We start from the raw sequence: 25,308 nt of genomic DNA, 5'->3' as shown, positions 1-25,308 counted from the left end.
GTAAAAATACCCACCAGGCTTTGGCTTACGCACGCACATGCATTTCAGTGTGCCGTGTGAGCCTGTGCCTGGGTGTGTGAGCCTTTGTGTATTTATGTTTCTGTGTGTTGTGTGTGTGTGTGTGTGTGTGTGTGTGTGTGTGCATGCGTGTGTGTGTGTGCCTGTGTGCGTGTGAGTGTGTGTGTGTGTGCATATGTATGAATACATGTGTAATACATACATGTGCGTCTGTGTGCATGTGTGTGTATGCAGCAGTGCAAGCGTACAACATGTGTGTGTGTGTGTGTGTGTGTGCGTATGCATGCAGCGGTGCACGTGTGGTCATCTGCTACGTGCATGCGCGCAGCGCACGGGCAACCACTCCTGCAAAGCTCACCCCCGAAAAAGTGCTTATTACTTATCTGTTTTTCTCTGCTTCCCCTCAAATGTCAGGATGTCATCGTGGGACCACTGAAGTAGTAGCTTTAAATCACACCGGCGGCGGCGCCAGAGAGACAGATTGACCGGGCAGACGAGGCCCTCTGGAACCCTCGTCTCTCTCTCTGCTACAGACAGACACCCACCCCTCGTCTCTGAGCTGCGGGGCCGTGACAGCTGCTGTGAAGCGATGGCCTGGAACCATCGCTCTGGAGCGCACTGGAGAGGGCTGCAGCAGCAGCAGCAGCCGCAGATGAATAGATGGTAATTAATACACATAGCACCCAAGAGAGCGCACTACAATCTCAGGGCAAATTACTCCCATCAATAAAACACAGCCCAGAGACACAATGCCTGAGAGAGAGAGAGAGAGAGAGAGAGAGAGAGAGAGAGAGAGAGAGAGCGAAAATAAAGAAAAAGGGAGAGCCTAAAGATTACAATTACATCATCCATTAATGTACAATAATCCACATCCTCAGAATATTCCAGAACTGCGAGGCCTATCTGGTCTCTGCCCGACAAGAAGCTTATGTAAATGAAACAAAAACCACAAAGGGCAAATTGAGCGAACTGAGCCAACAAGGGCTCTCATTGTTTTTGAGGGCAATTTCCTACATCTGGCCGTCCGTCCATCCTGCGTCTCTCCGGTCCATTACGCCGTCCCTCGCGCCAACAAAGGCGCGAGGGCTGAGCCCCGCAAAGCGAGGATCGACTGAAGTTAACGCAAAGAGGCCTGAGGATGATGAAAATCTTACGATCCATCGAGTCATATTCTGCTACCCAATTCTCCTCTTTCCTCCTCTCCTTAACGTTGGCCGTTTGCTGTGATCCAACGGCACCGTCTCGATGCACCGCTGAGCGCAGGCGGACGCCATGGTCACACAGAACACCATGCGTACAACTCTGTTGTTTGCTCTCTCTCTCTCTCTCTGTGTCTCCCTGCTCTCTTTCTAAGTCTCTCTCTCTCTCTCTTCCGCTCCCTCTTGACTCCTTGAGTCATCACCTGCACCTCTGTGGTGGCGGTGTTTGAATTGCCTCCCCGCCCCCCCCCTCCAGAAATACACAGAGTAACCTCACACCCCCCCCCCCCCCTTGGCAGACAATGGTAGGGCTAGCACTTGTGGTCACGTCGGTTACATTTAGCGGTCTCCGGGAGATCAAAGGCTATGCAGAGAAAGGGAGAAAGTCCCAGCGCGGCGCAGAGAGGACGGGGAGGTTTCAGTTCAGAGGTTTGGGCGGAGAAGGCGGTCGGCAAACAGGGCCGACGTGATTGGATTCTCCAGGCGTTGTCAGTTGTTGGGATCCTCTAAGCGGTTTCTGTTCTTCGCGATGCGATGAGCCTGTAATGTGTGGCTAGGTCCGGTCGGGAGACGCGGGTGCGATGGTTTAACTGTTGGTGGTGGCGGTGGATTCGTCACTCACATTTTTGTGTTGGTGTGATGGTATGATTTAGTTCTGTTTTTTAATTAAACCTTTATTGAACCAGGTAGTAACCAGGTAGGTTAAAATCAATTTTTCAAGGGGGCCCCCGAGAAAGCGGCATCGAACAAACATACATTCAGTTATTTACATTTATTTACAAATAAAAACAAAGTGCTAACTTATCAAACTAAAGACAGTTTTGGGATTTCATAGGAAATGTTTTTTTAACACAGGGACAGAATACATGATTTAGGTCCTCTAGCATTGAGGAAAAGACATCATATGAAATCAGTTCTGACTATTGTCAGACTTTCTGGGGGTTGTTCCATGCAAAGTTCTGCATGTGATTTAGCTATTTATCTGCTATTATCTCCTGTATCCAGAGTTAACTTACCGTGACTTCCTAAACATGACTTTAAGAAGCAGGTCAGGGTTGGGACATTTGGGGATCGAACCCGGTACTGTTTGAATGGGAGTTGAACCCATGCCGGCTATACTACCCTTCACCCACTAATGGTGTGTTGACCAACCAATAGATCAACATGACCCTCAGATAAAGAGCCTTGTAATCAAAATGTTAATTTAAACATGTGTGTGTGTGTCTGTGTGTGTGTGTGTGCGCGTGTGTGTGTGTGTGCGTGTGTGTGTGCGTGTGACACCTGATGATGGCCGGGTATGTCACCCTGGCTGATTCCCCTCTACGGCCTTGACCTGGAACAAGCAGGGTCAGGGAAATAACGTGTTTTATGTTAATATGTAGAACTCATTCATATTCATAACTCTGCTGTGCTGCATTTAGTTTTCTCACCACTCATATATAATGTAAACTGACACAATCTGCTAGGAATGTAACAACTTGTCAAACTTAAGATTTACCTTTATATATATATATATAAACTTATTCGATGGGCATGTCTGCAAAATAACGGTATATGAGAATAAATCTGCATGTTCCCTCTCAAGTGAGGGGTGTGTCCCTGGCATAACAATTTAAAACTGATTATGTACATCATGAGTGCCTCCCCTGCGTCTCCTCAATGAAAAATGTAGATTTATCAACATTATGAATAACAATTAGCATGCTGAGGGACTCGGACTGACTAACAAACCAAAGAGATCTACTTTGTAGTATATTCAGTTGGCTGAACTCTGTATTTAAATACTTCACAGAAGATTATCTGACACAAGAGCTTGATGAAAGGAGAACTTGTCGCTCCTATTGTCATTTTCCGACCCCACAGCATCCTCTCGTCATCCCAAACTGGATGTCCAGCCATCCCTCACAGAGCTCGGCTTACCTGGGACTGCTCTGACACATCTGTTAGTCTGTGAATAAAATGGACCTTGGTATCTTGATACGAGATGGGCAAAATATATAGGTCTACGTCTATTTGCCCTGAAAAACTATTCAATAGACTTTTTTTTTTTTATTCATTAAAGGCCCATAACTGTGTAGGAAAAGCCATCCACGCCCGCAAAGACTACCGTTAAGATGTCCCTCCCTGTCCCACTATCCCCTCCCGCTGTGTTAATTAAACATTTTACAAACAAGGTCAAAAACGCTCCCCTGCCACCGCCCGACGGCAGAAAGATTTAAAAAAAGAAAATCAGGGTTACGCATTAAAGCAACGCAGGAAGAAAGACTCAAAGTCTGTAAAAATAACGCCACCTTTTTTCCAAGACATGCGTCAATCTTCCTCCGAACACGCGTTCCCTCGGCTTCCCTTGTACACCAAACACTGGATCTCGTTGTCGTTTTACAGTGTGTTCCTGTGAAAGGAGAACACCCGGGCCTGTAAAGAGCAGCTAATGGTGTTTCACGCTCCACCGTGCTCCACGCCGATGGAGGCCACCAAGCAATATCCACTGGGTGCTGCTGGACAGTCCCCCCATGTCCTCTGAGTAACCCCCCCCCCCCCCCCCCGTTATATAAGGACCGAAGGAGGACAAGGACATTGTCTAAATCACAGCTCTCCAGCCACAGGCTTGGTAGCTTTATATTCTTTATTTTCTTTTTAAAGACACTGCTGTGGTCACCTTGTCCTTGAGTGCTTCCTCACGTCTTGCTGTGGCCTGAAACTCGCAGTGGTGTTTACTTAACCTAGCATAACCACTAGGAACGGTGGCTTTAGCATACCTCACACCAAGGAACTTTCTGGAAAGTATATATTTACGAGGGCATTTGTTTTGTGTATGAGTGGCTCCATTTGGATTTGGAAAGATACATCCGGTGATAACTGGAAGTACAGATGCATTTCATATGGTCATGATAGCAGGTCCTACGGACCAGGGGCCAAGAAGGACCCTGGCCGACAGCCAATGGCAGACGGACTGGTCCATTGGGCAGGTAAAGCAGGGGTGCAAATTAAGACAAGAGATTTTTCAGTCAAAACAGTCAAAATTCTACAGGATAAAGGTGGACATTTATACACACAGCACCAAACAATTGGGTCAGTTTGTGCATCTGGTTAAGTTCAATAATGATGCATTAATTGTTCCGGTGGGAGTTGTGTGAATGTATCCTACAAAAAAGTGCATGGGACAAACAATGGGGAATCAACGTGGTTCAATATACAGAGGGCATTCACACATCTGCCACTGCACACTGCAGGCCCAGTGTGCAACAGTGTGAGGTTTACGTAACAATTCATTTGAAAAGTTAAGACACAAACAAACTTGACTCCTTTTAGACAAATGACGTGTCATAATATATATGAGTCATCACCATCTCCCACCAGCTAAGCCTGTTTACCAGGATTTAAAGCCCCTCTTCAAAAAGCCAACAGCCTCCCATCATCCCCGACGTTGAGCTACTGTAGCAAAATCCTTAATCCTAATTGTGAGTTCACGGTCTGTTTATACATTGCCTTGAGACATGAGCGGTGCTGACTGTGTTCCTAAATTCAGATCATGACGTGCGAGGAGGACCTCTGCCTATTTCTCAATGATCGTGTCGATTACTGCGAATGTTTCCGACATGCGGCCGGCCGGGTGTTGACGCCAAGGTCACCATTTCGTTGAGGTCAAAATACGCAGCTATATTACGCAGCTTGCTATACAGAATTGAACCCAACTCACATCCGTATAGCCGTTATCTTGTTCTCGACCAGGTGTATAAATAATACATGCTTCTTGAGTAGTACCCTAATGCTTACAGGATTTTTTTTGAGTTGCAGTCAAAGCAACACCGGCCTGTTGATCTATCGATACACAAGGGTGATCTGCTCGCTGATATTCTTGACAGTGGCGCCCTCTAGTGGCCATCTCTAGAATAAAACATAAAATAATCTGCCCTCTGACAATGTCACGCATGTCAACAGTTGAGTGCATGCTCTATCTTCCACATTAGGTAGTTACGTAGTTAATAAAAAAAAAACTGCAATAGTAATCTTTTTCTGTCCAGTGAGAAATATCAGGATACAAAGCTACATTTTAAACAAGCTTATAACTTATAACGCCAGTTTAAGTTGCACCCCTCCCCTATACAACCTCCTCTGAGCCCTGTCGTCGTAAAGCCGTGAAACACATGCCAACGGTGCCTCTGTGAAATCCTGTGAATGACACGCGGTGCTTTTGTTTTTTTCTCATCCTCCACCACCTGTGCTTGGCTATCAGGCCATTCAGAGAGAATGACTTATAGCCGTCCAATTGGGCTGCTGCTGGCTGATAGACAAGGGTCTTCCAGACAAGTCATGAGCGACCCCTGATGAAGAACCGGGTAAGTAGGCTACTCGTTCTCTGTCCTAACTGACAGTTATATGCTGCGTTATGATAATTGAAAGCCTTTGTCGCGGCTCTAACAATAGATGTAGCCTGCCCTATGCACTGTGCTGCAGTTCCAACCATAGCGTTTTTCCATCTATTTATAGGCCTGTGCAACATTAGCTCAAGTCCCATCGAATGTCATCGGATATGGCGTCGAATGACCAGCAACAATTGTTGCTGGTTTTACTGGATTTTAATAGTATGCTGGTTCTTTGATCATTGTAGTATTGCACGTTTTAATCTTTCTTATTGCATAATTGAATACCGGTTTTGTTTGGTACAAAACTATGCGTTGATGTGAGCAGGACACGACAACACTTTCTGTTGGTGACACATGAACAAATTTGAGTTATATGGAAAGATCTGTTAATTAAATAAGTCATATTCAGCAATTGTAAATTGAACAATCTAAATGGGTAATTATGGACAGATTTAGACCCCGGCCACGTTGCCCTACCGCCCCTCCTCTCCGATAAGGAATGGAGAACAGATATGGGTCACCTGAGACCGAGATAGGACCATCAGGACCTGAGACCCCACCACTGAAACCAGTACGGCATATTCGCAGACCAGGTGATTCTTTCACTTTTTAATCTCTCTCTCTCTCCACACACAGACAGACACAGACTGCAGACACACACACACACACACACACACACACACACACACACACACACACACACACAATAACTGCAACAGCTCATTGGTTGGTTTAAATTGTTTAAATGTATTTCTTTTTTAGAAATGTATCCCTCCAGAAGAATGCAAGAGGTTAGTCAACGGACTATCAACCTTCAGTTACAAATATGGCCTTTCATTCATGTTAGAGAAAAGCAAACACTTTTCTCAGCACACCAAATACCTCCTTTCAGCAGAGCGCCGCTGCACTTCTGCAACATCAACCGCAGCCCGTCCCCCGACCTCATCCCCGGGACCCCAGCGCCCCTCGATCCCGTGAGTCCTGCCTTCCTTTGGTCTCCTCAGCCTCCATAACCCGCCCCTGCATCCCTGAAATTATTCATAAAACACTTTCACCTCTTTTTGTTTTGTGTGTGTGTGTGTGTGTGTGTGTCTCTCTCTCTCTCTCTCCTTCAGCTCCTCTTCGTAAGTCAACATCCACCCACAACCTGACCCAGACAGACACGCCGTTTGAGTGCATCACGCTGAACCGCTGCCTGTTCGTGGCCGTCATGATACTGCTGCTCTCCTCTGGGCTCCGTAAGCTGCATGGCGAGTGAACAATCAAACTATACCTGAAAAGGTTTAGTCTCACTAATGTAAATGTTACGGCTGGATCCCAGGGCCTTCATGGGACAGTGCTTGGGATTGATGTGATTGGTTTCTAACAGAAGCTTTGGGTGGGCATCGCACAACGCACGACGAGGAGTTTGGACTTACGGGGCACTTGGGTGCTTTGAAACACACCGAGATATCAGAGGTGAGAACATTAAATGATCTGGTTTAACCATTCGTCTGTAATGATATGTCAGTATCCATTATATATATATTTTTTTATTTTTATATATATAATGATAAAGCAGTCAATCTCTTCAGCGACTATGGATAGATAATTGGACTCTCAGCTGAACTTATAATTTCTACAGCAAATAACAATATTGAAATACTGGTGTTGAAACTTTTTCCCTCCGATCCCCTCCGACCCAGCCTCAGGCGTCTCTATGGGAAGTCGTGTTTTGGTGGGTGCCAGACTTGGCAGATGAAGACGATGAAGATGAGGAAAGCGTCAAAATCAATAGAGGGAGGTCAAAGAGAAGAGCGGCATACAAAATTTCAAGAAGCCACAGGAACAGACCACTGCTAGAAAATCTCATGAAACCAAGGGAAAACAAATTAAAGGACAGGAGAAGAAAGAGGACAAGAGATGACTCAGAGGAAGTCGACGCCAAGAACAAGTTAAAGGAGACAAATAGCAGCCCCAAGAAGACCGAGGAGGGTGGGAGAGAAGGATGAGGACGCACCTGTTAAGAGCAAAAGCCGGGTGAAGAAAGAAGACTAAAGTCCACAAGGTTTAACATGAAATCGATACTTGGCATTGTTATTTTGCCATTAAGAGTATTTTTGCCAACATCTTGGGCTCCACAGGAACCCATTGATTTTGAGTATCATGCTGGTGCTCAAAATCTTTTAAAAGGCTGCCACAAATAAAGCTGTCTGATGCCAAGATAATAGGATAACAATCTGGAATATGATTTTACACTTAGAAATTGAAATAAAGCAATGTTTTGTGAGTACTCCGTTTGTGATTTATATATTCTGACTCTTCCAATGAAAAAAGTGTAGTACATGACATTACATTTCTTGCATTATATCATAACACAAAACCACGTTTTTACATGGCAGGTCTAGATATCTAAAGGAGAGCCTGGTTGATAGATGAGAGTATCTGATTTCTCATACGCTACCACTATACAAGTATTTGATCAAACTCAGATATTCCGGTCATTTACCAATAGACTTTAGAAAAATAGAAAAAAAAATCCCAAGGAGCAGATCTTAATATTAAATGTAAAGGCAACGGGAATGTATTTGTTGAAGTTTACCTGTCTACCAAATGATGCAACACAACAGCTACACTTTGTTTTAAAATATTTAATTACAAAAACAAGATATTAAAAAGCATGTTCAATCGAAAGGGCTGGCCCTTAAACCAGAGCGGCCACAGTCAGACAAAAACATTGGTACTGTCGCCATCACATTACCGTCACAGAGTTCTCCCACAAAGCTGGCAGAGCTTGAATGTAATCTACAGAAGAACAGAAATCATAAGAACTCAAATTTCTCCAATGAGGCAACAAACCTCAGAACCGAGACAGCAGGGAATGGCAACGGCAAACGAGGGAGGGGGGGGAGGGGGGAATCACGATCCGAACCCGGCAACAACAGCTCCGTCAGTTAGCCATGGAGAGGCCGTCCGGTGGGGGGGGCCTCATGGGCATGGGAGGCATGGGCATCTGAGGGGGCATCTGTGGGGGCATTTGGGGACCGCCTGGAGCGCCGGGGGGGAGAGGAGGATGAGGCATCCCCCCCGGCGGCGGCGGCGGCATGGGCTCGTTGGGCGGACGAGGGCCCATGCCGCTCATCAGCGGTGGGGGCCGTTTGATGTTCGCCGGAGGCACCGGTCCGCTGGACTGGGAGATGGACTTCTCCATTTTGAAGTGGAATTGTAAGAAGAACTGGAAGGAGAAAAAAAACACAAGACAGACGGAGAAGGAGTCAGGTTTATGTTCCTGAAATTAGAATTATTTTTAAATGCGTCGAGTTTCACGAGTTCAATACTTTTTTTTTTTGTCACGTAAAAAGGCAGATCATAGTTTCTTAATTCAAAATGCTTATTGGCACCTGTTTGGTTTCTTTGTTCCAATGGGTCCAGAAGCGGTTCTCTGCCTTATCAATTTCTCTGCTGGGAACCTAATTACAGGGAGATTAGTCAAAAAAAAAGTAGATAGAAAACACGGCAATGTTGGCTCACTTCCACGCTAAATTATTCAAATCCATTTTTTTCATTGAAAGCAATCAACAAAGTGCCTTACAGCTGACACACTTTTGACAATGTTAACTTCCTTACTTAACAATTAAAGCTGCTGTAGGTTAGATTGATCGAGGTGTAAAGCCAGAGCAGAAGAGAACCACGTCAGAAATTAGCCTGGAATGGCCAGAAATCTAAAATGGCTCATACAGATGAAGGCACATTCAACTCAGAACCTATTATAAAAGCTCATATCACTCATTAATAGCAGACCGATGACTATTCTGTTTTGAACAACTTTACATTCAAATAACAGCTCTTAAAATTAAACCCCAGCACTTTAAAACCAATAAAATGATCCGACTTATATGAAGTCTTTAATGGACTAATACAAACGCTACCATGTTCTGCCAATATCTCCAATCAAATTGTGAGGAATCAAATGACATCGCTCCTACGTTCCGAAGTGCAATAATTGGTTTCACTGTGAGGTAAGATAAGCTCTTGAATGTCATTCTGCTCTGAGTTTACCTTGAAGGCGATGGTTTCATACGGCTCTGCAGCAAGGAGGAGGTATTGCCAGCGGCGATCTGGCGGCTCGATTCTCTGTTCATAAGCAGACATGAAGCGATGTCTGGGTCCGATTCCTTCCGCTATCTCGGGGTAGTCGATCTGCGCAGACAGCAGGAGAAAACAGTGTTCAGCTTCGATGTTGTACGATCCAATCTAATAACTGTACACAATACAGGATTCAGACCTTCAAATGTTTGAGTCTGAAAATTAATTATAGATAAAAACCGACCTGGAAGAGCAAGGACTGCTGAGCACTCTCTGGATCCCTCTGTTTGGTGACTATTGATCATTAAAAACACATTGGTCATATATTAGTACACTTACATTTACAATCAACAATTTACAAATCAACTTCAGCTTTAAACCAAACCGGCAGCCTACCTTTGTATCCAGGTCGTCCAATCTTTACAAACTTCTTAACCTCAACTTTCACCTTCTCCGGAGCGGGCTGAGCAGGAGCTTCTTTGGCCTCCTTTGCCGCCCTCCTTGCCCTGTAAGCCAGACATAACGGATGTAAACATACAGCTGTAAGATCAGGAAAGAACTACGACAGAAGATTGGGCTGGGCTGGTGTAAAGGAGTACTTACAAGTTGGTCTGATGTTTCTTTCCTTGAGTGTGAGCTAAGTAGCTGCCCTGTAAAAAGATGGAATGGAATAGAAGGTTATATGTTATTTTGTGTATGTGTGAGTGCATGTATATATATATATATATATATATAAAAATAAGTAAATAAAGGAAACAAAAGCTTTGGGTACACAATGAGTTTGAGTCTGCATTCTTACCTCATTATTGTGAAGAGTTAGACAAAGTTTGCACTCGTATGAGCCCAAGTGATTTTTCATAAAATATGGATCTTTGTTGATGTCAATGGTCTCCAGAGCCAACTGGCGCAGCCGTTCTCGCCTATCTCGGTTGCTTTCAGAGGTGGAGGCGACCCCCCCACTGCCCGTTTTACCCCCAGCTCGGTGCTGGAAATCCATCTTTGCAGGCTTCTCAAATACTCCAAGTACTCAAAAAGCACAGTCGGCAAAGTAAACACTGTAGAGACCCCAGCCAAGCCCCTGCTGAGTTAAAAAAAAAAGTAGTTTACTTCTCAAAGTTGAACAACACTTTCGGCAAATGATATGGTATCCAGCGTGGAATGATCTCCACGTAAAGGATCCTCTCTGAAGTATTTGTTTCAGTGTCTATAACCTACTAACTCAACATTATATCATATAATCATATAATTCCAGTGAGGACAGTAATGTTAGTGGTTGCAGGAGGACTTGTTAGCTTACAGTAAGAAGCTATGTTGAAGTGGTGGCAAGCTAATGGACGTTAGCATTGTTATTTTCAGTTTTCGTAACTGGGACGTAGAAAATCTGAATTCCAAAACGCACATATATATAAATATATTCCAAAATGTAACCTTCATATATATAAAAAAAATGGTAACATATGTACATTAATCATGTATTTTCTCTCTTAAATACACTTACCAGCTCGACGTTGTGCTCACGCCGCTAAAGATTGAATGGGTTCTCAACACGCATGCGTGGGATTTTGAATATCTTTATTGACAAAGAGCTACGACACAACACAACCGCTTCCTAAACTCGAATAAAAACGACTGTTTACTCAATATTAAACCTATTCAAGTATAACATTTCTTAACATTTTAGTTATATGCTCAAATGGAGGGGAAAAAAAGAAAGAATGTGGATGTAAACTTATGTCCACCATGTTTGTCCCCTAATACCTGCCGTACTACCCTGCTATCCTATTTCCTCCTCGTAATGAGGGGCGACTGAGGAGGTGAAAGTGGCCACAGTGGTTGATGGAGCTTTTGGATTATTACGGCGTTGTTCTTTTGCACAAAATGACCAGCAACAATCGACCACATTTCCACATTTAAGCTAGTGGAGCAGAAAACCGCAGTAGGTGATAGCAATAACAAAAAACATTCCGCCAATAATCGCAGCCGCTCAGTTTACCTGCTGTCACCCACCTGGGAGTCGTTATGCGTTTCAACGAGAAAGAACTCGTGTCACTGAGCCGTCAACCTTCAGAAAGGGCTGCTGAGCTGGGCATGAAAGGACCCAAGAAAGGAGATGGTAATGTTCTCGAGAATCCACATCCTTGTTATTGGACTTCCGCATGTTACTCCGTTATACAATTTCCAATTGTGAAGAGCGATTTGAATATGAATAGAATATGCATACGGTATTTATCATCATCATCATCAGTGTGCTATAGCATTGATTGTGTCAAACAGTGGCGGAAATAAAAAGGGCACATTCTGCACAACATGGGGTCCCCACCAGCGCGCAAAAAGCTACGATGCATCATGTATGATGTAATAGTCCTCATCCTTATTAAGATTATACGGAAGAGGATTAGGGCCACACATAAGAAAAAAAATGAGTTCTGACGTTATTCTCAGACTTCTGAGATTAAAGTCAGAATTGTGACTTTAAACTCTTGCTCTAGAGGGCACATCATCATAATTGATTGTATGGAGGGTCACCCTAAAGGGTACTCAATAATTTTTTGCATGTGTAAAGGGAAGCCAATAAGGCACTTCCTCTCGTTTTCACCACTCCAGAGGGCACTTAAGCAACACTTTTTCAACCATGGAGGCACCAGACGGGCAGAAGGCACTAGAAGGGCACTCATTAAGGCACATTATCGAATTATCTTGCTCTAGAGGGCACATAATCATAATTTGTTGTGCAAAGGGGTAACCTAGAGGGCACCCAATAATTTTTTGCACGTGTAAAGGGCAGCCAATAAGGCACTACCTCTCGTTTTCACCACCCTTGAGGGCACTTAAGCACACTTTTTTATTTCACTCATATCACTTTTGTGACAATAGTATATCGTCATCTTCCCCTTCCTACAGTTGTGAAGAAGAGGTTGGTGAAACTGGTGGTCAACTTTCTTTTCTATTTCCGGACAGATGAAGAGGAGGTGAGACCCTGATAACAAGCAATACTTTCTTACATTACTCTTAGCTTTCCATGTATAGCTGGCATGTAGCACTTACGTCACTATAATTAAATTACAGTGATGACCATACCTCAATTGATTTGTACCCTGTATCATACATTTCTCAGCCCATTGGTGCTTTGCTGCTCGAACAGTGCCGGGTAGAAAGAGAGTCTAGTCATGTCTTCTCTATTGGTATGTCACCTTTAAAGTATATTCTTTAGTCATTAATAATAACACTAATTATTATGTTATACTGTGCAAATTTATTCATAGCAACTGTGTTTATTTTTCTCTTGAACACTTATACTCTGAATATGATTTTGCTGGTAATTGATGTAATAATCAACAGTTTAAAGGCGTAGTGTTTTTTTTGCATTAATCTGTAGAGAATACAGCAAAAAAATTGGAGTTTTCACGGCACCTATATTTGATCACAAACATGTCAATTGGGTGTTGTTTTATGTGTTAACATTGAGGTTTATGTTTGGTTGCAGCGTTTTTAGACGAGACAGAGAAAAGGTACATGTTTGAGTGTGACTCTGAAGAACAATGTGGGGAATGGATAGACGCCATCATTAAAGCCAGGTAACGCGTATCTCGATATCTATACTGTCACGTGTATGTAACTCTATTTTGTTCGCTTGGATTTTGTTTATGTTGTTTATGATGTTGTTTTTGCTCTATTGACAAATTACAACAAACACAATTGCTTGATAAACTCCAATTACATTGTCTCTTTCCTCAATATTAAATGTATTGAAATTATAATATTTCCATACACTTTAGTTATATGCTCAAAGGAGCATAACATTCGTGCATGTAACTCTACCTTGGCCCAAGAAATGCATGATGCTAATCACCTCATTATATGTTGACCTGTGGTTTGACTGTGAATTTTAAATGCAAATAATTGAATACACATTTTCTAACATCTCTCCTTCATATCATTTCTTTTACGCACAGTTATGAGTTCATGAGGAAGAACCTTATATTCTATCGGACTGAAATCCATAGACTGACTGGCAAGGTGAGATACTTCATAGGGGATGTTACACCACATTACACCACATTAGAGTGGCTTCAGCGTGAATCGACCCTTCGACACATTCAGTGTTGGCCCCATGCTTACCCTGATCACATCTCAGGAAACAATGACGACAAAATTAATTCACAGATTCTAATGCTTCAACAATCGGTAACTGTGCCCTTTCCTTGTCTTTATGTGCTTCCTAACCCCCTGTGTATGGCCACTCAGGACCCCTTGGAACAGTACGGCATTTCAGATGAAACCCGTTTCCAGGTCAACAGTGGACTGCAGCTAACGCCTAAAGAAACCTCGTCCATGTAGCCACGCGACAGATGGCCATGTCTGCCCCTCTGTCTCTATCCTCTGCTGTATTTCAGATGTAAGATAGTAGATGTTTGTCTTCATTCCATTGGTCATTCATGTTTTCAAATAATGGTATTTTCCTACATACCTTAGATGATATTTCACCAGTGTCTTAGTTGTTTTTAAATGTGTATCCTTCCTAAACCACGGAAACAAGTACAAAATGAGGGTGGAAATATGTTTTCATTGAATACTCATAGTGGGAGAAAAAAACAACATTTATATTTCTGGGAGTTTGGAGTTGGTTTATCCCTCCTACATTTCACACATTGCCTTTCTTTGCTGATAGATTTGCCTGCACTGTAAATACTTTTACTTTTGTTAGTACTAGGATGGTCTCTTGCTGTATTCTACGATAATGTGATTATTCAAACTTCTGGTATGTATGTACTTACAAGTTGAGGTTGTGTGTCTTGACTTGCTAACCCTGTGGTGTAATTGTAGCATTGGCCGAGCGTTTAAGGGATTTAGAGACTGAACATGTTTTTCTTATTGGAAAATCTTTGGCAATGCACATTTACCATAACCTGTTTTGGATAATTCCTCTTAACTGAAGACATGAGCCACACATTTGAGTTCCTTATGAATTAGAGGTTGTCCATTGTGAAAAGGTTTTTAACCATCACCATCACATTTGAGAATAACACTGATAAATCTCTTGACAGTTATTTAGTGAATTACTTAAATTGCTCTGTATACTGTTGTAACTTGCTATTATTACCATTGTTCGAGAACAATGCTTTTTTTAATCAATCTAGAGCTAATATATGATCTAGGGATTTATTCTTAAAGTCTTTGCACATGGGCTATGTTTAATCTGTCTTTTATTTGATTGTCATTCAGTAAATTCACTTTTTCCAATGAATCTATAGAATCTATTTTTTTCTAATAAATCTATCCATGGGAAATGTGTTGTGTTACATTAAGAAGCAAAATATGAATCTGGAAATTTCTTATTATTGTCAGTGATGCTGTCACCAATTTAAATTACTCTCTCGTGGTGACAGAATGCATATGCCAGCTTGAATGTCATACTGCTAATAATATCTGCCCCACTTATCCCATTCACACTGCCAGCTGTTTGGGATTATGGGTCGTACCATACCTTTACTATGGAATGATACAGAACCTCTCAAAGGAGGTTTTTTTTTTAGGCAGTAGCCCTACAGGCTGACAAATATATATCCTAAGACCCAATGGATGTTCTGTATGGTAATACTTTCTTTGTCTTTAGAAGTACTTTTTTTTATTATTTAATCTGTATATCAGCCATTAACAGCCACTGGGATATGTGCCTAATTTAATAATAATGATTGACGCTGTTAGTTATGCCAATAAAACGAACCTTTTATGTAATTATGTAAATAAAGAACGACAGTCACGACGACCCGTCCCGAGGAGCGTGATCCTAAAACACACGTTTCCTTAGCAACGCTCGATGTGGTTTAAAAATCGTGACGTCACGTATCTCCCATGGTTCTTAGCGGCGGAGCTGCAATTGATGTTCCGAAAAAAAAATTTGTATTTTGTTTACTCCGTTTGAAAAGTACACATTTGAAATCAAGCATCTCATTAAAAAAGAAACACGACCGTCCGGGGTTGATTGTTTTAGCAGTCCTTCGACGGCGAGGCACACGGTGGACGGTACGTATTCCCCCCCGTACGAAAACAGTGTGGACGAACATTGTTCTCTCAAGGCATTCGCTAGGTCGTTAGCATTAGCTCCCTGTTAGCTAACGGTACAGTAGTTTATGTGTTTATTCAGCTGGTGGAGCCTTCTGTCCTTTTTTTCTCAGTCTCCCCATATGTCGTCGTTGTTGGGTCCATTTGACACGGGGGGTGATTCCTCTCTGTGTTAGACCTATGAGTGTTTTACGTTTAGCGTACGATTGTGTTTTGTACCACCATCGACATAATGGTGTAGCTGTTAACAGTTACGTGGGGTTAATCGAAAAAGGTCCAAAAGCATCCGTGGTGGCGACCAGTCACACCTTCGTGATGCCTTCACAACGCACCAGTGTTTTTTTTTAGTCTGAGTTAATGTTTTTTACGGGATACGTGCATACTTTAAAAATCAGCAGATTACGCCTCGGAATTGCAGTGTAGACTGGGCTGTTTTCACAATTCGCGTAATATCCCTGTCTGCGGGTAATGGCTCCTTTCTTTGTACTCTTTGTATACGAGTACATGTCAACATCATGTCTGGAGTTGGTTCAAACCGGTTGCCAGTGGGTCTTGTTTATACCCTTTCGTGGATGATATACAAAACGTGTTTACTTTTTTCTTTAGTCATGGACCAGGACTACGAAAGTAGGCTGCTCAGACAGATCAACATCCAGGAAAATGCAAGCCCTGTTGTAAGTTAAGATGTATAATCTCATGTACTCAACCGTACTATTTTAAAGGCACAATTGTCATTGTTATTTTGCTAAGATTATTGATATTTATAAGGTCTGGTCTATCAAGCCTATACATCGAATGATCTAGTCTACTTGAATGGCACTCTATATGTATAAACTGACATGTTCAAAATGATAATACTTGTGATTTGCTTGATTGATTCAGGGAGGTTTTCTTAGCATTCAATTGATAATAGCTCCACCTAAAAGTTATTCTTGACTCAGAATGGAATTAGGGTGGGTTAAAAGGGTGTGCCATGTCTCCACACATTAAAAGCAAGATGTGTTAGGCCACTTTTGCTCTTGTCTGGTGTGTACACATTATCAGTCATTGATACAATGTTAACGTATCGGTAATAGTAATGTAATGTAAACCGCTCACAAGAGTTGTAGCTTCTAGCTCCTTAGTAACTCACTGTCATGTGGCTCTTTGTCTTAATGGTTCTCTCTCTCTCTCTCTCTCTCTCTCTCTCTCTCTCTCTCTCTCTCTCTCTCTCTCTCTCTCTCTCTCTCTCTCTCTCTCTCTCCTGCGCCGCGCAGAAAGCCATCGCTGGAGTACGAGCGCTGACGCCAACCAACTCGCCCCTGTCTTCCCCTAGTAAGCACGGAGACCGCTTCATTCCCTCCCGGGCAGGGGCCAACTGGAGTGTTAACTTCCATCGCATCAACGTGAGTCTCATTCCCCTGTCGTCTGTGTTTGACCACGTATTGAGTATCAATCATGAGTTTGAATCATGGTTATAGTATTTCACCCCATCTTAATATAGTTTTTTCCGACTCAAGTTGGAACAATTTGTCGCAATTTTAGTAAAAAATAATAAAAAAAAAGAATAAAAGAAATGATGAATCATTTCACATATAACATTCCACCCCCGGGGCTAGTGGTTTGTGTTTAATAACAACAATATTATTTATGCATGATTGGTCCATACATTCGGAGATCCTCTATCTATGCTTCTTCTGTATGTGTGTTTCTTGTACAAAAACAATAGTCTGAGCACTTGCACACTTTTCTTTTACTAGGAAATCGAGAAGTCGCACAATCAGAACAGAAAGACCAAAGACGGCACAACAGACAATAATAACAAAGGTATTTCATCCGTTAATTTTCCTTCAAATCTCATTTCTTTCCACCCCTTGTGTATTTAACTCCAGGGCCACAATCGTCCACAACAAATTGTGGACGATTGTGGCCTGGTGGGATTGAACTGAGGGTTACATCCGTTTTTTTTTCTTTTTTAATTTCATTATCAAGTAATCCGTTTTCCTCCTTTTTGTCTGTCCGGTCGCGTGTAGCCGATGGGCTGGCGTACTCGGCGCTGCTAAAGAACGAGCTGCTGGGAGCCGGCATAGACAAGGTCCAGGACCCCCAGTCGGAGGACCGGCGCCTGCAGACCTCCACCCCCGTCAAGAGAAGCCTTTTTAGTGTAGGTGGACTTGAAGCTCGGTGGCTGGGTGTCCTGTATCGAGGAGCGGGGGCGGTGTGTGTGTGTGTGTGTCGTTCTCCTGGCGCTCCTCTAACGACCCTGTTTGTGTTTCACGTCGTAGTACTCCGTCAGTGCCAAGCGGGCTCTCCCAGAGGAGGATGGCAACGCCGTGTCGCCGTACTCTCTGTCCCCTGTCAGCAGCAACAGGTACTCGCTTTCCATTCATTCGTCTCCAAAAGCCTTCATTATCCGCCCAAAGAAATATTCATCACTTTAAAATCGGACGACTTTTAAAAAAAACAAATCCATAACCTCCGTCTTGCAGCCAGAAACTTCTTCGGTCGCCGAGGAAACCCACCCGAAAGATCTCCAAGATCCCCTTCAAAGTCCTGGACGCCCCGGAGCTGCAGGACGACTTCTACCTGAACCTGGTGGACTGGTCGTCCCTCAACGTGCTCAGCGTGGGCCTGGGCACCTGCGTCTACCTCTGGAGCGCCTGCACCAGCCAGGTGCGGTCGGCCCCCTTCGCGAGACGCTTTGAAGCGACCACAGACTGTTGAGCCAATGGGCAGACGACGTGCTTCCTTGTTATTGTTCCTTGTTATGCTTCCTGGTTGTCAGTGTTTTAATTGTGTGCCTCCTGTGTCCTGCAGGTGACTCGTCTGTGCGACCTGTCTGTGGAGGGAGACTCTGTGACGTCCGTAGGCTGGTCAGAAAGGGTGAGCATTGCTTTACATTTTGTGAGAGGAAAGAAAGAAGAAAAAAAAACACAACACTGTGTGTGTGTGTGTGTGTGTGTGTGTGTGTGTGTGTGTGTGTGTGTGTGTGTGTGTGTGTGTGTGTGTGTGTGTGTGTGTGTGTGTGTGTGATGTTCCACATGCTGACTATGCCGAATGGCATTGTTTCCATATTTGTTCAATTGATCCATTAAGGGCAATGGGTCATTATGCTTATCAAATGCAGGGTTTTATTGTACCAACCCAGTCAAGTTATTGTCGTGACTATGGTGCATAATGTCAATACCTCCGTGAAAAGATTGCTGCATTCTCTTGCCAAACGTCCTTGTACATTGTGATTGCGAGTGCGTCACAAATCCCATTTATCCCACGCACGTCTGTGTGGTGTGGCCTGGGGAGTGGAGTGCAGCGGGGCAGGAGCCGTGTGTTGTATTGACACTAGTGATCGACCGATATATCGGCCGATGTTTGCGTTTTTTTTTTTTACCGTCGGTCGATTATTATTTTTTTTCTTCCCCTGCATGATTTACAGACAGTTCACTAAATGTTCCTATTTTAAATTGAGACTTGTAACATTCGTTGCCATCATTGTGTCATTTCTATGATGTCAATTGAGGGAGCAAAAGCAGCATCGGCTCCAAATATCGGCGCAAGAAAATCGGCAGCCCGTTATCGGTCATCGGCTAAGGCTGATTAAAAAAAAAATCGGTATCGGCATCGGCCCCAAAACATCCATGTGGGTGGGTCCCTAGTTGACGCTGACGCTGACCCTGATGTGTGTTTCAGGGTAACCTGGTGGCGGTGGGCACGCACAAGGGCTACGTCCAGATCTGGGACGCGGCGGCCGGGAAGAAGCTCTCGGTGCTGGAGGGCCACACGGCCAGAGTCGGTGAGTGACTGCCGGGGCCCAGGAGGTAGAGCCGAGCTAGTTTGGTTCGTTATTTATTAACGATTTGGGGAAATGTTCGAAGTCATTCTTTAGTATGACCACCACAACACTGGAAGCAGTCATACATATAAACTGCTCTTTCCTTTAGGCCAGGCCGATGTGTTGAGATGAATTGATATTATAACATCTTCATTTAACTATTGAATTGTAAAAGAAAAATAAATATAAATCTTACTGATCTCCAGTCAGTCAACTTTAACAAATCACAAAAAAAACCAGAAAAAAATAAATAAATCAATTAGAATCGCAGCCTTTGCGATTTGCATATCGCGTTCTATTACATCGGCGTTTCGATTTGAACGCGATTTAATCGTTCCTCCCTGGTGACTGCCGGGGCTCAGGCGGTAGAGCAGAGCTAATTAGATTCCGGCTCCTCCTAGCCAAGTGTGGAGGTGTCCCTGAGCAAGGCCACCGAGCCCTTACTGCTCCCCACGAGCTGGCTGTTGCCTAGCATGATTGACATTTACCCTCCTTGATGTCGTCGTCATGGGAGCGGCGACCCCCTCATGTGTTTCATGATTCACATTCATTTATATAAATCACAAGTATTCCTCTTGTATCCATCGTTGGCTGTTTGAGATCTGTAAGTGCTATAGAGGTAATAGCTACAGTATGAACGAACTAGAATAACAAACGGTAGTAAAGGGGGTGAATGGTGATTCTGTGCGTGCGTGTATGTGGTCGTGCGTGTGTTTTCCTGTACATCATAGTGGATGTGGATGTGTTTGTGTATGTGTGTGTGTGTTCCTGTACATCATCGTGGATGTGTTTGTGTATGTGATTGTGCGTGTGTGTGTTCCTGTACATCATCGTGAATGTGGATGTGTATGTGATTGTGCGTGTGTGTTCCTGTACATCACCGTGGATGTGTTTGTGTATGTGATAGTGTGCGTGTGTGTTCCTGTACATCATTATGGATGTGTTTGTGTATGTGATTGTGCGTGTGTGTTCCTGTACATCATTATGGATGTGTTTGTGTATGTGATTGTGTGTGTGTGTGTGTGTGTGTGTTCCTGTACATCATTATGGATGTGTTTGTGTATGTGATTGTGTGTGTGTGTGTGTGTGCGTGTGTGTTCCTGTACATCACCGTGGATGTGATTGTGTGCGTGTGTGTTCCTGTACATCACCGTGTGTGTGTGTGTGTGTGTGTGTGTGTGTGTGTGTGTGTGTGTGTGTGTGTGTGTGTGTGTGTGTGTGTGTGTGTGTGTGCGTTCCTGTACATCATCGTGGATGTGTTGTGTATATGATTGTGTGCGTGTGTGTTCCTGTACATCACCGTGGATGTGTATGTGATTGTGTGTGTGTTCCTGTACATCATTATGGATGTGTTTGTGTGTGTGTGTGTGTGTGTATGCGTGTGTGTGTTCCTGTACATCATTATGGATGTGTTTGTGTGTGTGTGTGTGTGTATGCGTGTGTGTGTTCCTGTACATCACCGTGGCTGTGTTTGTGTATGTGATTGTGTGTGTGTTCCTGTACATCACCGTGGATGTGTGTGTGTGTTTGTGTGCGTGTGTGTTCCTGTACATCACCGTGGCTGCGTCTGCCCTCCAGGCGCCCTGGCGTGGAACGCCGACCAGCTCTCGTCGGGCAGCCGCGACCGGGTCATCCTGCAGCGGGACATCCGGGCCCCGCCCCTCCAGTCGGAGCGCCGGCTGCAGGGCCACCGGCAGGAGGTGTGCGGCCTCAAGTGGAGCACGGACCACCAGCTGCTGGCGTCCGGGGGCAACGACAACAAGGTGCCCCCCCCCCCCCCCAACACACTGTGTTCATACAACGCAGGAATGGAAACTATCCGTTAATAAATATACTGTGTTTACGGAGTCAACGCTAACACCAGGGTCTAATAGCGTCGCAATAACAGTAGGGTCCGTTTAGTAAAGGGAACTAAAAAGGCACAAGATGACGAAGAGCAGTATAATAGTATTATTATTATTATTATTATTACTCCTATTCCCCTCTCCCAGTCAAACCAAACCAGCCCCTAGCCTGTAGATGCTCATAGCTAGCCGAGCCCCCCCCCCCCCCCCCCCCCCCCCCCCCAGCAGAACCCACCACAGGGGGACGCCTTTCTTTGTCTAAATAATTGACTGTCCTGATTCAAAGAGTTGGAATTCACCCCAAGCAACCAGCGTGTGGTTGACTTTATCACTGACACTGATGGTTATCCCCCCCCCCCTCTGTGTGTGTGTGTCTGTGTGTGTGTGTGTGCGTGTGCGTGTGCGCGCGCGCAGCTGCTGGTGTGGAACCACTCCAGCGTGCTGCCGGTGCAGCAGTACACGGAGCACCTGGCGGCGGTGAAGGCCATCGCCTGGTCCCCGCACCAGCACGGCCTGCTGGCCTCGGGCGGCGGCACGGCCGACCGCTGCATCCGCTTCTGGAACACGCTGACGGGCCAGCCGCTGCAGTGCACCGACACGGGCTCCCAGGTGTGCAACCTGGCCTGGTCCAAGCACACCAACGAGCTGGTGAGTATAGGACGGGGGCGGGTGGTTGGTGGTGGTGGTGGTGGTGGGGGTGAAGACAGGCCACCGTATGCCCGCGTTCACACTGTACACGTCCGTCGACGGATGACGCAGGGCGGTGTCTCGTCGCATCGGCGACGGGATCCGATTGGCCGGCCGGGATCCGTCACTGCCTTTTTCAACTGAAAAGTTGAAACGTTTCTCAACTTTTTGACGCAAGGCCACGGAGCCGACGGAACGGACGGGACCCGCGATGCATTTCGAGAGCGCCCCCCCCCCCCCCCATGCAAAGTCAATGAGATCCGTCGACGGACGTATAGAGTGTGAACGCAGTTAGTGTGTCATTAAAAGCAGTACAGTAAGAACAAGGAGGGCAGCTGACTGCAGTTAGTTAACTTTGCCCCTTTTCTTTTTTATTATGTATTTTTCCTAAAATGTAGTTTATATTCAGCATATGGACTAGCCTGGAAATCCAGACCCACATCTCGAAAGCTGTAGGGTCTGGCAACGAGTGATGAAAACGGCCCGACTCGAGGGGCAGCACCAAGCATGCGTTTGAAAATATCACTGCACGCAATTGGGTAACACTACGACCAATCAGAAGAACACAAGGGGTGACGTATCCAGACCAGCGGAGCTATCCAATAGATAAGACTCTTGCCGTATCCGGTCGGTAAAACAGCAACGCTTTTGGCACCGCCTATATCAGATACACCGACGTGATTGGTTAATGTTGGGATCCAGGGGAATCGGGAAGCGAGTATATTGCTCGTTCTCAGAGTGACTCGCTGAGCACATTAAAATCTGGCTCTCGCGAGAACTCTGGCTTTCCACGGTACACATGGACAGCATTGTCTAGGAACCTTTTTTTTTTTTTTTTGCCGTGTTCTTCATTCTTGCCTCCTGTCTTCAAGCGATACATAAAACAGTTGATTGACGTGACGCGACGTCCTCCCTGCAGGTGAGCACGCACGGCTACTCCCAGAACCAGATCCTGGTGTGGAAGTACCCCTCCCTCACCCAAGTAGCCAAACTCACAGGACACTCGTACAGAGTACTCTACTTGGTAAGTGTGTGTGTGTGTGTGTGTGAGACTGCACAACCATATGTCCCCTGCCCCCCCCCCCGGAGAGTATTCTAACGCGGGTCATTCTTAGGCCATGTCCCCCGACGGGGAAGCCATCGTGACCGGCGCCGGAGACGAGACGCTCAGGTTCTGGAACGTCTTCAGCAAGATGAGGTCAACGAAGGTAAACCACCGCTCTGTCTCCTGCACCGTTTTCCTTTTTGTGCTCCGCTGAGCTCGTCGTTGTTGTTGTTGTTGTTGTTGTTGGCGTCAACTGTTGCTAAGTGTTTCCCCCCCCCCCTCCCTCCAACCCTGTGCTCCAGGAGTCTGTGTCGGTACTGAACCTGTTCACCAGGATCCGGTAATGAACATCATAAGGAGCGCTCCCGCCGGAGAGGAAGGGAGGGCGAGAGGTGGCTCATGTGCATGCTTTCAGTGGGGTGGGGGGGTGGGTGGGGGGTCAAAGTTGACTATCTAAATGCTCGTGAAGATTGGCCGGGCCAAGTTCTGGATAAAGCAATGTTTATACACGGAGGGCGAGCGGTGTTTCTTTGAGAGGGCCACGGGGGCCACACTTAGCTCTTCCCTCTCCCCTTTAAGGATGACGTCACATCACTGCCTCCCGCAAGCCCCTCCCCCCCCACCCCCAACACAACCAATCCGTGATCCTGCTTTGTTTACAAACCAACTTTGTGCATACTTGCCAAATATTAAGTTTGTCTTTATTATACATGTTTATTTATTTGCGTTTCCGTTTTTTGGTTTTACGTATAGTCTTACTAATGTTCTTTTGCCAGGCTGTTGACAGCGTGTGTAATTACGAATTAGTTTTGTTTGAAATGGTCTATATAGTGTTTTGCTTGAATCTGCTTCAACATGATGGGAGGGGGGGGGGGGCGCGGGGGGAGAAAGTCAACTTTTTCAATCAATTACATTCTACTAAAATACAATAATGTGTCTCATTCTATAATCTTTTTTAGATATTTTTTTGTTAACATAAGCTAACAAAAAAATATATTTTGATATGCATGATGTAAAGCAAAACAGGACAGGACTTTTTTTTTTTTTTTTTTGGCTGAAATGCATGTAAACAAATTGGCTCATTCACCCCATATTGCATAGCCACTGAATGGGTTATTAGAGAAAGAATCTTTAACCGTCATCAATCTTAATCTTAAATCATAAATACTGTAGGCAAACATATGCTGTATATGATTGTCATTCAGCTTGTTGATGGCATGCAACTGAGTTGTAATGTCAGGAAATAAAAAAATTTGGTTCTAGGTAACGTCGTGGTATGGGACAGTGTTTTTGTGTTGTTGTTTTTTTAAAGGACAAAACAATAATTTTAGGCCATGGTGCTTCTTCCTCTTAATAATGAGGAGAAGTGAAAGAAGTTGAAACCAGACGCCCAGTCATTCTATTTCTTAAAAAAAAAAAAATTAAGTAAGAAGCATGCGTTGTTGGACTTTTATTTTTCATTTTTGGATGTTGACTTTGGTGAGCTGTTATTTTAAATGAACACTTTGTTTTCCGCGCATCGTCGTTGACAGTAAGTTGTAAAGCAGTGGCATGTTTGGTTTTACTTTGTCTTTAATCTGCCGTAAAACCCACAGATGGCCGTTTCAGTCCTAAACCTTGTGCACATTCTTTCGTTTCCCGGACAACAGAACATTGCTGTGATCTTGGAATGCCCAAGGAATGTTAAAGTGAAACTAAAAAATATTTCTGTACTGAGTTTAATAAATAATCATATATTGTAGCATTGTATGGTGTTTTTATTGGGTCAATTGTGAAAGCACATTGTCGAAATATCTTGATGTTTTGAACATGTACTTCTTGTTCTGATTAATTCTAGTGAACGATCTTTGAACCAATTGCAAATATGTTCTCCCTTATGCTTAAACCTTATACAAATAATGCTGAATGCAAAACAGGACCGCCGCTTTGAATAACTGATGGGTTAAAAAACCCAAGCAGATGCCAGTGAGTGACTCTTGGTAGAAGTACAATTTCACTGCATACGTATGTAATCTCACCAAACAGCTCTCCTCCGATAGTAAGAGAATTCCTTCCATCAAGTCCCTAATCATTATGGGCTCCTATACATGATTAATTTTTCTCGTCTCTGACAAGTTACCCACCCCTTGCTGATCCCGAGAGGCTAATTACTTGTACTGCACTACGTGAATACCTCTACACTGCTCTCTTCAGCCGCGCTGAACCACCGTCT

The 25,308-nt window shown here is 44.4% G+C and overlaps 4 protein-coding genes across 7 annotated transcripts; 3 read left to right on the top strand and 1 right to left on the bottom strand.

Moving 5' to 3' along the window:
- The first annotated feature begins 5,472 nt into the window (after positions 1-5,472).
- LOC311360453 (uncharacterized protein) lies at positions 5,473-7,846 on the top strand. 3 transcript variants are annotated; one of them, XM_084480531.1, is made up of 7 exons: positions 5,473-5,557; positions 6,035-6,177; positions 6,347-6,375; positions 6,477-6,558; positions 6,700-6,822; positions 6,957-7,042; positions 7,270-7,846. In XM_084480531.1, exons 2-7 carry the CDS (start codon positions 6,084-6,086, stop codon positions 7,573-7,575), a joined length of 720 nt encoding a protein of 239 aa, XP_084336657.1. In that variant the 5' UTR covers positions 5,473-5,557; positions 6,035-6,083; the 3' UTR covers positions 7,576-7,846. The 3 variants fall into 3 exon arrangements, with proteins under 3 accessions (XP_084336657.1, XP_084336655.1, XP_084336656.1); XM_084480529.1 differs by having other exon boundaries at positions 6,954-7,042; XM_084480530.1 differs by having other exon boundaries at positions 5,508-5,557; positions 6,082-6,177; positions 6,954-7,042.
- Positions 7,847-8,205: 359 nt separating this feature from the next.
- sf3a2 (splicing factor 3a, subunit 2) lies at positions 8,206-11,192 on the bottom strand. Of its 2 annotated transcripts, none has more exons than XM_084481604.1 (8): positions 11,148-11,192; positions 10,449-10,730; positions 10,253-10,299; positions 10,046-10,155; positions 9,894-9,943; positions 9,623-9,763; positions 8,965-9,033; positions 8,206-8,798 (listed from the first exon to the last, which is right to left on the bottom strand). In XM_084481604.1, exons 2-8 carry the CDS (start codon positions 10,644-10,646, stop codon positions 8,514-8,516), a joined length of 900 nt encoding a protein of 299 aa, XP_084337730.1. In that variant the 5' UTR covers positions 10,647-10,730; positions 11,148-11,192; the 3' UTR covers positions 8,206-8,513. The 2 variants fall into 2 exon arrangements, with proteins under 2 accessions (XP_084337730.1, XP_084337731.1); XM_084481605.1 differs by having other exon boundaries at positions 10,449-10,727.
- Positions 11,193-11,458: 266 nt separating this feature from the next.
- Positions 11,459-14,909, top strand: plekhj1 (pleckstrin homology domain containing, family J member 1). The gene is made up of 6 exons (XM_084481043.1): positions 11,459-11,762; positions 12,551-12,618; positions 12,765-12,831; positions 13,134-13,224; positions 13,603-13,666; positions 13,895-14,909. The coding sequence occupies exons 1-6, from the start codon at positions 11,669-11,671 to the stop codon at positions 13,985-13,987; spliced, it is 477 nt and encodes a 158-aa protein (XP_084337169.1). The 5' UTR covers positions 11,459-11,668; the 3' UTR covers positions 13,988-14,909.
- Positions 14,910-15,520: 611 nt separating this feature from the next.
- fzr1a (fizzy/cell division cycle 20 related 1a) lies at positions 15,521-24,824 on the top strand. The gene is made up of 14 exons (XM_084481187.1): positions 15,521-15,673; positions 16,319-16,386; positions 16,969-17,097; positions 17,452-17,518; positions 17,725-17,855; positions 17,977-18,062; positions 18,181-18,364; positions 18,509-18,574; positions 19,379-19,481; positions 21,099-21,283; positions 21,779-22,012; positions 22,971-23,075; positions 23,167-23,259; positions 23,399-24,824. Exons 2-14 carry the CDS (start codon positions 16,321-16,323, stop codon positions 23,438-23,440), a joined length of 1,491 nt encoding a protein of 496 aa, XP_084337313.1. The 5' UTR covers positions 15,521-15,673; positions 16,319-16,320; the 3' UTR covers positions 23,441-24,824.
- The last annotated feature ends 484 nt before the right edge of the window (positions 24,825-25,308 follow it).

This window comes from Micromesistius poutassou (assembly GCF_964030765.1).
Source record: "Micromesistius poutassou genome assembly, chromosome: 16".
Classification (NCBI taxonomy): Eukaryota; Metazoa; Chordata; class Actinopteri; order Gadiformes; family Gadidae; genus Micromesistius; species Micromesistius poutassou.
This window is presented reverse-complemented; position numbering and strand designations above follow the sequence as displayed.